Source organism: Rhipicephalus microplus, chromosome 1, assembly GCF_043290135.1.
Source record: "Rhipicephalus microplus isolate Deutch F79 chromosome 1, USDA_Rmic, whole genome shotgun sequence".
Taxonomy (NCBI): Eukaryota; Metazoa; Arthropoda; class Arachnida; order Ixodida; family Ixodidae; genus Rhipicephalus; species Rhipicephalus microplus.
Genome location: NC_134700.1, coordinates 212,164,417 through 212,179,438, shown reverse-complemented (window position 1 = coordinate 212,179,438; position 15,022 = coordinate 212,164,417). Strand labels below are relative to the sequence as shown.

The following is a 15,022-nucleotide window of genomic DNA, read 5'->3' as shown; positions in this document are numbered from 1 at the left end:
GTCTAGTGACTAAGGTACGCGGCTGCTGGCCCGCAGGTCGCGGGATCGAATCTCGGCAGCGGCGGCTGCATTTCCGATGGAGGCGGAAATGTCGTAGGCCCGTGTGCTCAGATTTGGGTGCACGTTAAAGAACCCCAGGTGGTCGAAATTTCCGGAGCCCTCCACTACGGCGTCTGAAAATTTTCGGAGCCCTCCACTACAGCATCTCTCGTAATCATATGGTGGTTTTGGGACGTTAAACCTTACATATCGCTCTGCCGCGGTGGTCTAGTGGCTGAGGTACTCAGCTGCTGACCCGCAGGTCGCGGGATCGAATCCTGGCTGCGGCGGCTGCATTTCCGATGGAGGCAGAAATGTTGTAGGCCCGTGCGCTCAGATTTTGGTGTACGTGAAAGAACCCCAGGTAGTCGAAAATTTCCGGAGCCCTCCACCACGGCGTCTCTCATAATCATATGGTGGTTTTGGGACGTTAAACCCCACATATCACCATCATCATTAAACCCCACATACCAATTAATCAATCAAGTTGCCCACTCTCGTCTCACCAGGTCACAGGATATGCAAAAAGCCCGCTGCGACTACCGGCATCATAATACAACGTTTGCCCCAGGTGCTCCTCTGGTCACTGTGTCGTCGTGTAAGTCTCTCTGAAAAACTTTTGTCCCCATACGCAGGACCCTACCTAGGCTTACGTCAAGTTAGCGACGTCAACTACGAGATAGCGCCATTGCACTCCAATACGTCACCAAGTTCGTCACTTGTTGACATTGTCCATGTTTTGCGCATGAAACCCTACTTCTGTCGCACTTCTCCGTACTCGCGCCATTTGCCTTGCTTGCGAGTAGAGAGCCATCTTCTTGCTGATATTAAATTTGGTAACATTGTTGCAATGATGAAAGTGCCTGGCATGCTTGGTAGCAGTTTGCCATTTTTAGTGTCTCATTCTTATGGTGCATACTATATAGCGTGATATTCAGCAAAGGGAAATATTGGGCTAGCTGGTTTTGCATGATTAAAAAATGGCACCACAGTTGCAGAGAAAAAGGAAGTGAGGGATGACACACATTACCAAGTGGCGCGTGACCTCCTTCAATTTTTTGTCCCTTTAACTTTAGCACACCTTTTTGACCACAATATTAGGTAATATTTAGCTAGGGCAAGCAGGCACTGGTTAACTACTTTGGTTAGTGACCCATGCTGCATAGACCTCTTCCACTATTTACCAACACAGGCCCTTGATGACATCCGGTTACGTCCACCGATCTGCTTTAAGAGCATCGGTTAGCAAGAAGAGCTTTAGAAAATAGCCCGCTCATTTTCTACTCTTTCCTTTTCTTTTTTGGCAAAATATATTCAAATAAATGTTTTTCTGAGCTACATAAAAACTGGAAGATATGCCCTTAAACTTTGTGCATGTTCCTTTTATCTGAAAAGCTACAGAGAGGCTTTCATTACCCTGAAAAAAAAAAAAATTGAAAACGTGCTTTCAGTTTCGATGTTAAGAGCTGGTGAATGAGGTTGCCGGAAGTTTTTTGTGGTACAATACTTGCAATCTTGAAACCGTATATAGTGAGTGAAGCAAAGCAGAAATACCAGCCACTTGAAGGGACACCTCTATTGCACATCAAACAAAAGAGTGACTCAACGAATAACATGTTCAGGCTTGGCAGCGGTGCTGAATTGCTTCTGGATAAATGTGCACATTTGCGTAAAACCTTTTTGGCTGTCACAGTGTGCCTTGCTGGGTGAGTTAGCATTGAAATGTCTTGTTCCAGGCAAAAAAAAAAAAAAAAATGTGACGCAAGAGAAAGTGATTAGTAGCAGAATGGTTTATAAGAGTGCCATAACAAAAGCACACAAGAATTAAATAGCTGAAAGTTAATGCATGCATATCCATTTGCAAGGTATACGAGAATCATTCAAAAAGTAAGGATTGTTTGGTCCCCCAAAAAATAAATATTCAGTAGTAAAAGTTTCTGTTGGTGGATTTAGGTTAACACAACCCCAGTTCAATTTTCTACACAGTCAGCGGCACTCTTCATACCACTGCACCAGTTTCTTTAGTCCCACTGCATACAAGTTTGCCATTTGGAAATCCTATCCCATTTAAGTTGGTTGGTAAGCATTCTGGGTACTCGGCTTGTACACACTTTGTGAGCTTCAAGTTTTTCAGTTACAATGATATGAACTAAGGTGTTCAACAAAAGAAAATTGATCTGACAGACTACAAACTGTCAAGAGTCCCTCTGATTGCAATTCTTGGTCCATTTGATGAACAGTTTCATTGGTCTTGATGCTGAACCTGCCAATCTAGTGTCGTTGTGCAAATTGTGCAGCCATTTATGAAGTATCGGTACCCTTTTCTGAGCTTTTCACTCATCACTGTGGGTTCGTAAACTGGGCACAACTACCCGTGAATTTGAGAAGCTCATGACCATTTTGCTTCAAAAAATAATTACAACTCATATTTCCAAACTGTCGCGAGCAAGCAATGATTCTCGCAGACAATGTCATCTCTGTTGCCCGTCAAGTAGATGACTACAGTGCTTGAACAATACCTTCAGCACCTTGCTGAAGAATGAAGAGATGGCCCCACACAAAGAAATCTTTATTTCGATGTATGAATATTCAACTATCAGCAAAGGGCCATTACTTTTTTAACTACCTTCATACTATTGGTTTCAGCATGGCAGAAGTTGGAAAGGAAGGCAAAACACTGTAGTAACATTGTAGTGCGTGTGTGAAGTAGATGCGGAAAAATAGGGACAGCTCTGTTCACCCAGCAGCAGCAAGTATGGGACACCAGAACTTCACATATGTTGTGACAAGGTGTGGATCTTCATATGCAAATACAAAGTTATCCACAGGTAGTTAGTAACTGTTCAAACCAGCTAAGAACGGCTCCTTATGTGCAACAAAGTGGGCAGAAAGACATGTTAGCTCTGTGTTAAAGGGGTACTGACACAAATTTTTCAGTTTTCTTATCAATTGAAAGGCCAAGGCCTCAACAGCATAGAAACTTAACTGCCAAGCATGAGTTCACATTAAAAAATTAATTGCAGAATGTTTTCAAAAGCTAGTTTCGGTTCCTATTGTACCCTGACATGACAGCACGGTATTAGCTCTTCATCGTGTGCTCGTCACCACTTCGCACTGTGCTGGCACAAGCGGTTGTTTTGGAAGTTTTGATACCTAATGTCAGCACAACTAACCAGACTGGTACGTGAAGTCACCAGAATTAGTTCTATAGCAGTGACGTCAATCTAGTGTTGATGTCTGTAGGTGCTTCATGAGAAAAGTGACATTATTATTAAAACAAAATATCCTAGCATCTGCCTTTGCTCAGTTCCACACTTGCCGAGAGCCGTCTCTGTATGCAGGAAACTTTTTATAGCAGAGCAAACTCTCCTTCGATAAATGGTGTCAGTACCCCTTTAATGTTGTTACATGTGTTCATGCTTTAATTAATTTAAAAATTAAAGGAAGAAAAATGTTCCAAAGACAGAGAAATGACGCACTGCCTTTTGATGTTCTCAAGACAGATAAGTATTTGCAAATATTTAGGACAACTTCTACAAAGCATAAATGATTTTACACAACATGTTCAGCAGATTTGTTTAATGGGAGGATAAGTTTCCAACAAGAGAACGACAGCGGTCAGAAAATGCACTGTTATATCCCACTCTTGTTCATAAAAGCTCTTTGGCGTATGACAAAAATGGAATATTCAATGTGTAAAGGAAATAAAAGCATTGACTGAACAATAGATCAAGAAATGTTGAGAAGATGAAGCTGTCAGTCCACACCACAGCGCTAAAGCAGCGTGTTACAGCTGGGCATCATTTTCAGCGCAACATTACATGTGGCACATCATACAATTCAGACACGATTATAAGAATTGTGTGCAATGTCTCAAATTTATGCACCATTTCTTCAGGGCGCTCGATATTGTACCTTGAGGAAGAAAATGATATAATATGCTACTTTGAGCAATATTGAATAATTAAAATATAATTTAGGAATTTGTTTATTCTAAACTCAGATTGATTGATTGATATGTAAGGTTTAACATGCTAAAACCACCATATGATTATAAGAGACACCGTAGTGGAGGGCTCCAGAAATTTATGACCACCTGGCGTTCTTTAGCGTGCACCCAAATTTGAGCACACGGGCCTACAGCATTTTCGCTTCCATCGAAAATGCAGCCGCTGAAGCCGAGATTCGATCCTGCGGGTCAGCAGCATAGTATCTTAGCCACTAGACCACCGCGATGGGACGGGGCTATTCTAAACTCAGTCATGTTCTGTTGTTGCATAAGAAGGATCAAATCTAGTACTCAAATTGCATGCACGATTTGCTTTTGCCTAAGTGATTTTTCGAGCAAATGGAAATATTTTTGTCGCTGCTCCTGAATACAGCAAATGGAATGATAAGTCAAACATTATAGTGCCATCCCAGAGTGATAAGCTGCAAGCATACACAGCATAGTGCAGGTAAATGGAGTAATACTTGTAATGCAGAAAGTTAAATTCATCTATGGTTCAAGTTTTTTTTTTATAGGCCACTAGTTGAACAGACTGTCAAAATAAGTTGCTTCCACATATATGAACTCTGTGCTTGAAGGTGTTGATAATAATTGCTAGGGATTTATGTTCCAAAATGACAATATGACTATGGGAGATGCCATAGTGGAGGACTCAGGAAATTCAACCACCTGGAGATGTGTAACACGCACTAAATTTAAGCGCATGGGCCTGCAACATCTTGTCACTAACGAAGTCCAACTGGGATTCATTCGTTCCCGCAACTTGAAGTCAGCAGTAATGCCTGAAGCAATCAAGTACTCCTTTGTGGAAATGATAGATCTCAAAAAGCTGTGGTATTGCTCAATATTTCATGATACCTCCCCATTTTTTTTAAAGCATGCCGCAACAATCTTATCAAATGAACAATGCTTCTGCATGCAAAGTAATCGTTGCAAGTGGTAATCGACTATTGCAAAAAGATACAATACAAAATTGATGCAAGGGCTAAACAATCCTAGATCTCCGGGAACTTCAGGCCCTCCATTTACGAGGAATGTGTGCGGGCTTGTTGGTAGCACATCTTCAGTAGGCATAAAATCAGTAGCACTCTGTCTCTGCTTATGTGCCTTCATTTTTTCCTGTCCTTTACCTGTGTTACAAAGAAACCTCCATTTATGTGGCATTTGTCACAGTCACTTGAAAGACATTTATAGCTGTTTATGAGGTGCCAGAAAACTGCTGCGCTTGATATGAACTGGTGGAAAACAGTAGATGGGCTTGAGACATTCATGCTTTGTGCATGCCCTCTTTTTCACTAGTAAATTGTGAACACCAAGTAGAGCCCCATTGCCAAGCCCTGCAGTGTATAAACATTGGTATTTAGTAGACAGCGCTATTTCACCTCCTCAACACTTCTTCCTCTCAGGTCCAAACCATCATTTTTATGCTACAATACTGATTTTAAAAATCACTGCATATCATAAGGGTTGTAAGAAATAAACAGGCGACTTCTTCTACTAAGCAGGCACTCATATGACCACACTGTTTGGAATCAAGACACAAGAAGCATTTTGTGAGTTGTGAAGCTTGGATCTTTAAGTGCACTCGAGAGCATTGTAGACTGCAATCGGTAGTGATAGCATGGTGCAATATGTGTCACTGCATATTCTGCCTACAGTGCATAGTGATTCACAGTGCCTTTTTTCAGAGTGTTTTGTGACTGCTTCCAACTCTCGTATGCCTCTCCGTATGTCGCACGCTATTTCTTGTTTGGAAGAATGTGAATAGATCAACGTTAATAGCCTGCTGCCTTGCAGTGATGAAAATTGGTAGACTGGCAACTATGGCCATTATTATGCAAATTCTTATATATTAGACACATTCTTCAACAGCATATGTAAAGATTTATAACAGTGCAAACTTGCAAACTAGTCTTAACAGCAGGTTGAAACAAATTGATGTGCACACCACAATGACAACAGATAACATTCAACAAATGCACTTTACACAGCTCAGTACATGGTAAATAAATGTGATAATGTATACATTATATGTATAATACTGAGGTATATTAGTGTGTATTTATGTATATATTATTTCATTATACAGTTCTAACAAGTTTCATGCATCAAGTCAAATTTGATTGGCACAACACACTTAGTACTGTATTCAGTCTAGTGATCACAAATATGAAATAGAAAATGTACACGATAACACTGAAATGTTAATAAATTCCACATAAGTAGTAAACTTCTCTATGAACGCCAATCTGAATGATGACCGCTAATACTGTTGAGATAGCATCTCTGTTGGCATTTTGTGTTGTGCAAGTATGAAAATGTTGTCAGGAGAAAGCACAATATGAAAGATCATAAAAAGCATTCATTATCAAAGAGCACTGGTTGCTGCATGAACAGTACTAACAGGGCCTCAGGAAGCCTCAAAAACTAAAAAGTGACATGAGCTGTTTTACAAAGCACATGGCTATGTTTACAATGTACTGCTATAAATATCCAAAGCGATGGCTTCCCTTTTGTTGAAAGGGGAAACCACGTGTTAGGCTACTGACAATATATATTGACAAAGGGTAAGTGAGCTATGTCTTCCACAAAATATTGGTGCACTCTGATCCTACAAAATATTCTGTAAGATGATCAAAGTGATGAACAAGTTAACTTGTTCCAAACTTCTTAAGTTCAGAACAAGTTCAAAACTTCCAGGAGTTCTTTTAAAGAATAGGAAGCTTTCAACTGTGAAGCTGTGGTCAAAGTGAAGTCTTAAAAAGATTTAACATATCCTAATTGAGTTCACCACTAGCACTATAGCAGGACCTCTTAGGATATGCGAATCGCCTTTTCCAGAACTGTAATTTCTGAAAACTGTCTCTTCAGATACTTGTCAGTATTGTTCAAAGGCGTTTAGCCAGTGCGACTGTCCCATGCTAAGCAAAAGAAAGCACAATGATTCAAAGAGAAAATGGGGCATAAAGATTGGCTAGGTTAGAATTAGTATTTTTATACCACTGGTACATTTTCATTTGCAAGAAAAGTTATGTGCAAAGTTTGAAAGAGTGGAGGGCATAATCTGCATCAATAGATACGACTTCTGTACTCAATGTGCGCTTTTCGACAGCAAATAGTTGTGCAGTAACATTTGCTTAAAAATTTACTTACAAAAACTACTACCTACAATTCGTACAACAGCCACAGCATGAACTTGAAACACTAGTAAAGTGAGCTTGACAGATCACTAAAGATGCCTGCATGTTCCTCTTGTGCTAGTTATTTCCTAGCATGTGTGCGAAAAACTACCAGGACCACAACACCAGCAAACAGCTTACACATAAACGTTTCATGCATGTGCAACGATTGTGACTCGTGTTAAATGCTCGTTAGTTTACTGTAGTCACACACTCCACCCCTTCCAATTCGGGACTCAAATTGTATCTGCAAAGTACATTCGGAGTGTCAAAATGCATGGTACCTTCTGCAAAAGCCTCACTCTAACATCTTGCGCAGCATACGTCTACGACGAGGTATTTACATCTACAACAGGGTATATATGTGGTAGTCATTATTCATGAAATTGCTCTACATGACAACGAAATTGCTCATAAAATATGTTGTTTAACATGATTCATTGGTTTAAAAGAATGACTGATGGTGCTCATACAGATGATAATGGACCCTTTTCATAATTATGAAGCTAGCTTTTCTGCAATGCAGCTCAGTTAACTAATGGTGGCTAGCCATTCACTGTAAACAATAAGGTCATGTGCAGTTTGATTGTGCTGCGATGCAGAAAGTGTACACTCGGGGCTCTTTTGATATCAATGGTGTAGCCCGTGCCGTGCGCCCCCCCCCCCCCCCCACGCCTATTTATTTATTTATTTATTTATTTTACCGTGGCATACAGAGCTTGAAATGACCAATCGCCTGCCAAGTGCCCACTTCGAACGAAGGAAGTTTATCCCACCTGAAAAAACATTCTCCTTACGCTTAACATAGACATGTATAACACATAATTACTGGGATCGGCAAACAGGATCTCGTCTCCACTTGTGTGACAGGTGCCGCCATTAGATGTGCAAATATGCAGTGCAGGGAAGTGCACCTATAGATTATCAAAGGGGCTATCAGAAAGCCTTAGCCTTCATTCATGGAGATCACCTGAGAACACACATTTTGTCGAGTTGGAAGCATTGATTAAGTTTCGATGTGTTACTGGCCAAACTTCTGTTATGCATCAAGTCCTAAGAAAAAAAAAATGTCTATTATTGCCTTCAATACACAGCCAAATCGATTATAATTACTTTTACCAGTGAGTGTCAATGGTTACAGTGTTCCAGGGTTATGTTCATTCTTGACATTCTTTGTCCTATAACACCTAAACGAAGAATAAAAAGGAACACCTGATGTACTGTGTCTGGATAAACTGGTACAAAAGACTTCCAATATTGCCATTCAGATCGTTATTACAGTTGTGACCTCGCTAAATAAGAAACTTCAGGATAAATTAGAAAAAAAAAACTGTGATACAACTTCCACACTATTGTACAAGTTTTTCAAGGCATTGTTGAATGACAGCTTACACATGACAACTGGATAAATCAACTGACAACAGCTTATAAATAACATAGCATTTAAAAGCAAGGAAAACTTAGAAATATCAGAGCTTAAGTGACAACTTGTCTTAAACCCACTAATACCAATGTACCCGAATACCTGTGGCACTCTACTGACACTGTGGGAGCCACAGTTTGAGAGCAAAATGAGGTGCATTCTAAGAGAAAAGTGTAGACAAGAGTTATGAAGGAATAGTCAGCCACTCAAAATTCATGTAGATTTTTTTTGTCAAGAAGAAAAAAAAAATTTTGGTGATAATGCTGAAGTGAGTGAATACCTATTATAGAACACAATTCTACGGTTCTATGGGTGGGTAGTTTGTGCGAGTTTTGCACTGTGACGCAGGTTTTGTGTTATGCTGCACTCTCTATACAATGAAACTGCCTATGCACACCCGTTCATAGAGCGAAGTACACAGTGACACTAATTATAAAGTATTCACCTACTTTCATCATTTTTCTTAAGCAGCTGTGAAATGGCGGGTTTTCTTACTGTACATGGAATAGTCCGCTAGTGCTAATGTCAACGCATAGCTGTATATACTTAATTGGAAATGTAAATGGGACTTGTCCTATTTAATTGTTACAAGCTTCATTGTTTATGAGTTTAAGTGCCTTTTCCCTCCATTCTTCACCAGGTGGGTCTTTCAAGAGAGTAAACTATCCTTAATGCAAGGACTGCAAATGCTTAAGATGAGATTAATGACGAGCGTGTACAAATTTTTTAACTGGGAAGTTTAACGTCCTAAAAGTGGAAGGTGCGCTTATAAGGGACACTGGAGTTGAAAGGCTCCCAATTAATTTTGGGAGTCTTTTGGGAGCCTTTGTGAGAAATTTGGGAGAACGTGCACACAAATCCAAGTATGAGAAAGGGCATCCCTGCATTTTGCCTTCGTTGACTTGAAGACACTGTGGCTAGGAATCAAACTGATGAACTAAGCAGCAGAATACCACAACAATCACCAGAAATAAACAAGTACTACATGTTCCTACATGCATGAAGATGGCATGAAGTGAAGAGGACATAAAAACATGGTAATAAAATTATTTTTCACAATTTTTTTTCTGCAACATTAGCATCACAACTTGACTTTATGTAAGTTAAACTCATGCTACTTGAAATATCAATCTAAATTAATCATCAAAGTTAATGCAGCAATAATCTAGGGTTAGAAAGAAACTGATAATGGTAAGGCAAAGCGGACAAGCTAGAGAAGATAAAGAAGACATTACAACAGAATGTTCAAGATACCTGTATTTACATGTCCTATACCTGAGCTCATTGCTGAATGCAGTTACTGACTTGTTCTGTTCATTAACACTGCTACATGTTCTATCTTCTGACGCTGCAAAACTATACTCACCAAGAATAATGTATATAAAAGCAAATAACTGCACACCAACACTGCCGTTAAATGCATTGGGTAAACAAAAATTTTAAAAACTGTACAAAACAAGTTTTATGAATACTTCAGGAGCCAGTGCACGCACCTCAAAACTCAACACCAGTCTACACTGCATGCAACCTTCCTCAACTTTCAAACTGCTTAGCTGAGTAGTGAAGGACACTCTGGGGATTTAAAAGGCTTCAAAAGCCTCTGAACCTGCATGTTGTGCTGCCCTTAGCAAGCTGCATCTACACAAACTCAAATTTGCCAGTGTTATACAAGTCAACTTGCTGTTCAGGAGTCAGGATTATCCGTTGAGTGATACCATAAGGTAGAATTGGAGATTGTAAAGAGGTGCTTTACAGATTACCTAAACAATGATGGTACCTGCTTGTTTCACTTGCAGCATTCGCAGCTCCACATCATTTTACTCGAGTGCCTGCTATAGCTTCGATTTGCCAAAACGTCCTTGCTTTCTACCTTCCTGCCTTGTCATTACCATAAATGCTGCCTTGCCCAGGCAGCATTTACTATAACTGCTACACACTTTGGCAATGATTCTTCACATTTGGGTGCAAGTGGTTGAAAAAAATTTCAGATCTAAATTCAAATTCGACCGTGGAGGGCCATGCAGTGGTCATTCACGACACAGTGCTCGTAGCCTTAACGGAAGATGCTCTGAGTGCATCGAAAACGAGCCTCGAGTTGAAAGAGTTGCGGCAGGCAAAGAGACACCGACTGTTGCGCCATAGGGCAGCCCCGGATACCTTGTCACAGAGCTCGTCATCAGGATCGGCATAACTCACGGGTGCCGGCACACGCCACGGAACACCGGCTTCTTCCACAGCTGCAAAGAGGCCCATGTTTCGAGCCAACAACAGGGCATGGGGCGCACAAGTGTCCCAGCGAAATGTTGTGCCTTGCGTGACGAGGTACGCATCGGCACGCAGCAGGGCCACACAGAGCAGCTTGTATCCGGCACCTGCAGCGAAGCGCACTTCACAACCAGCAGCTTCTAGGGCTTGAACAACAGCACTGCTCTCACTGGCACTGAGCAGCACACGAGGATGGTGACGCCTCCGCAACGGATCAGGGTCTTCATCCTCACAGAATCCTCGGCTGTGCCACTGCTGCGCACCCAGAGCCAGGCCCCAGTAGCAACGTCCTACAGGCCTATGTGCCAGCCAAAAGTGGGAAATGACTGCCACGAACTTTGCTGCCTTTTCAAATAAAGGAAATAACACAACAAAAGGAATAACACAGAGACAATGTGATAACTTCACTAATTTATTAAAAGATGAAAGCAAATAAGACGACGACTGAGCCATGGCATGAGAGAGCTCATGCTCGGTTTTCTTGAGGAGGACTTTCTCACGAATAAAAAGAACACTTGTTTCACTCAAATGGCACTCATCACTTTGAGTTTATAGCATTTTTACTCTGCAAACACAACTCCTGAATCATGTATTTTTAGAAGAATTATTGTCTAAATCTATGTAGGCCTTCATAGTGCCATATTTGGAAGTTGCCCAAGGATGACTGCTGTGAGTCTCTGTAGTCATTACCTTTTAAATCCTACAAGAAAATGAACTGTAATTGAACTAGAGATCATGAGCTACCAGAGTACTTATATGCATCATTAAACAAATTATTTCTGCATTCTTTATCTTCATTAAAAGCAGGATCCTAAAGTGTAGAAAATGCTGTTCTTCCATAAAAGCTTGTAAGATATAAGCTAATGGCATGAAAGTATGCTGTATTTGTCAGTTTTTAATTGTTTTCAAAGCCTGTGTGTGTTGCGACCAAGACCGTATATAAGTACGTTTCTCCAAAGCTGTACCTATTATAATCAGAAAGGGCAAGACCCTAATGGTCCTGGGCCTCAATGTACCAGACATGTAAAAGAAATGCTGCAATCAAGCACAGGGCAAGGCAGTGCTGTAATGACTTCACTTAGTGTTTTGTCATACTGTTTTTCATGTTGTATGTTGCTATAAGAGCTATCCTCCTTCACTTACGCACAGCAATTGGTCTTAGCATGGCATGTCCTTCATTTGCATGCATAGTATGCACATAAAGATTTGTAATCATCCCGCTTAATTCTGACTAAACCCAGAAATCACAGCTTATTTCCACCTAGTCATGCCTTTGTTTAGTGTTTCGAGTATTAAACAGTTTGCTTATGAACCTTAAAAACCAATATCTTTAAAGTTATTTGCATGTTTATACTATAAACTGAGCCAATACCTGGCTATGAATCATAATTAAAATTTCAGAAATGAGAAAAATTTTAAAGTAATAATGTATTTGGACACAGCTGCATGCGACAACAGAGGGGAGATATTTAGTTTATACTGACTCACTGAATGTATCGTTAAACAAATTTCTGTGTAAATGTCAGCCTTCATCATTCTGCGGCTACTTAAAGACTACAACAATGTCATTTATAATGAAAGTGGCGCAGATATACACAGAATTCCACCTGTTATGTTCATCCAGGTGATGGAAGGGCTGATTCACGACACCAGCAACTGGTCGGCCAGTTCCCCGATCATAAACGCCAATTAGCACGGAGACACACTGAAGGCCTGAGGTAACGATGCCGCTCCCTTCATCTTCATCACCCCACTTGCCAGCAATGTACTCAGATGTAGAATCTAAAACAACACAAAACTCAGAGAAGCTTTTGTAAAAGTGGTAACAGTCACATTAGACAGGTAGTTAGGTCATTTATACGGTTTCAGATGACACACACATGAACATTGGCACTTCCATTGCTTTTTGTCCCGCAATGCAAAACAGAATTACGGATTGTAGAAAAGTAAGTAATAAATGCTTCCAATTAAATGAGGGCTCCTCAGGTACTGAATGTCCGGTCGTGTCGTTCTTCACCTGTGCTCACAGGGTTTTACTTACTGTTTCATATAATATAAAGTCAACTCTGAATATACAGCAGTCAGGTTCAGCATATAAGGCCGATGGTGCATTGTTTGTAGCCATCCAGAGTTGCACAGCCTCCTGAAGACTGATTGCAAAGGTAATTAGCAACATTTAAGAATGCAACATTCAATAAACATAAATTGCATTGAGAATGCTGTGAAACAATCAGTAAACAAGGGTTGCGTGCTTGAGCCGATGTTACGACAAGTGGACTTGTCTTCTTCAAAGCCGGAACAATGTTGTGTAGCACATGTCCAGAGTCAACCGATGAAGTTTCCAACAAGAAATTATATTTTATGTTGTTCTTTTTTTTTTTAAGAGCTTGCTCGACAAGCTTCTTATGCTTGCGCTTTGTCCGGACGCCACGGCATCCGGCATGTACACCAGTGTACACTTTTCCAGTTGCCGCTCTAGTGATTCCAACAATGCTCATTAATGGCGCACTGCCACTCATGGCATTAGTTTTCGATGGCCCGCACGCTCGCCTCCTTGCAATTATGTCCACTTCGTTCTCGTCGTTTCGTAGGCATGGCAGCATATGTAACAAGTTTCAACGATGAGTGTTATGCACCAATACCGATATCTTCCCAAGCCCCCTCACCTGCCTGCTCTCGAACCTGTTGAAGAATGCCTGATAGCCCCACGTCTGCCATTTATGAGCAATAGGCATTTGACTCACGGCAGTGGCCAGTATGGCATAAGAGGGCGGGTGGTTAACGCGCGGATCGGATCGATGTGGTCAACACTGTGCAGTACCAGCCACGGAACGTGCCCGACAACGCTGCCTTCGACAAACATATCATGCAGCAACTCGTTAACAAGCCTTTTTACAGAAACTACAGAAATGGTCACGCCAAAAAACACCTCGTGCACCTCCTAGCACATTTTTTAAAGCCTGCCGAGACAAATTTTTTCTAAAGCGAGCCCTACGTAATGTATTAAAGGTGACGTCTATGGATGCTTGTACTGAACCGTCCACTCTTAAGGGTGAACATTGGCTCAGCGTGGCTGCATTCTGCAGAGCGCCATAGCATTTGGTGCAGCTGCGCACCACATTGAGTTATGTGCACAAGCGCGCTCTAGCTGTACTACAGCAAAGCAAGAGCAGCGCCACGGCCGTGGTGGCTACTATGCGGAGTAGTGAGTTTCTGCGCTGTAGCAGACGATGCAAAGTAAATCCTGTAAGTTCTTCTGTGGATGCACCGCTATGCTTTAGTGCTTGGCCATGCCATGTGCACTGGCATTGCACGGAGCGTGGCCACACTGTGCTGTGTTCATCTTACAAGTGGATGGCGCTGTATATGGGAAATATGTCGCTCTCACTCCTAGTATTTCCAAAAAACGAAGCTCTCATGTTCATCAGAACGCAATGAAATAGAGAGTGTTTGCAATAAAGAAAGAGATCATAGCACTGCTAATTATAACAGCTAATATGTAATTGTTAAATACACAATTTTTCCATTTTTTCAACTTTTCCTTCCTTGATCAACCTTTCTAATAGTACTCAGCATACTACAGTAGCAAACATACTTACCGATAGGGTCAATCCAGATTCCAAGAGAGGAAACACATGCCACGGGGCAAGTACTGAGCTCTGTGTCCTCACAAACTTCAGGGTTTGAGTGGACTATCTGGGCCAACTTTCTTGCTGCTACCACGTTCCCACCAAGCACACGCTCCAGCAGCCAAGCTGTTTTCTCCTGTGTTGACTGGACTTCCACGCATATGGTCTCGCCCTGACTGCTTGTGAACTTGTTGCTCTCCTCTCCCTGCAGAGACTTGCCAAGCTCGGGATGCTGCAGTCAAAAAGACACCAATGAAGATTGTTGCCGATGCAGAGGCATGTCGCATCTTGCCGGCCCTGGCACTAGGCAGCACATTTTATGTATGACAGTACAATCTGCATATGACAGTACAGCTAGGCCATTTGCATGCCGTTTAAAAACAACTTGAGGAACAACTTGAGGAACAAAGCCATTTAGAAACAACTTCAGCAACAACATGAGGAGGGCTGGTTAGTTCATTATTAGAGCAGAGGTTGA

The 15,022-nt window shown here is 41.3% G+C and overlaps 1 protein-coding gene across 4 annotated transcripts in view; it reads right to left on the bottom strand.

Annotated features, from left to right (window-relative positions):
* Positions 1–2,589: 2,589 nt before the first annotated feature.
* Ipp (inositol polyphosphate 1-phosphatase) overlaps positions 2,590–15,022 on the bottom strand; it is a 28,065-nt gene continuing 15,632 nt past the window's right edge. For all 4 annotated transcript variants that reach the window (XM_075891226.1, XM_075891227.1, XM_075891228.1 and 1 more), the window contains 3 exons: positions 14,515–14,776; positions 12,523–12,697; positions 2,590–11,213 (listed from right to left, as the gene is read on the bottom strand). In XM_075891226.1, the coding sequence (XP_075747341.1) occupies positions 10,682–11,213; positions 12,523–12,697; positions 14,515–14,776 (969 nt within the window). In that variant the 3' untranslated portion in view covers positions 2,590–10,681. The remainder of the gene's footprint in view (positions 11,214–12,522; positions 12,698–14,514; positions 14,777–15,022) is intronic.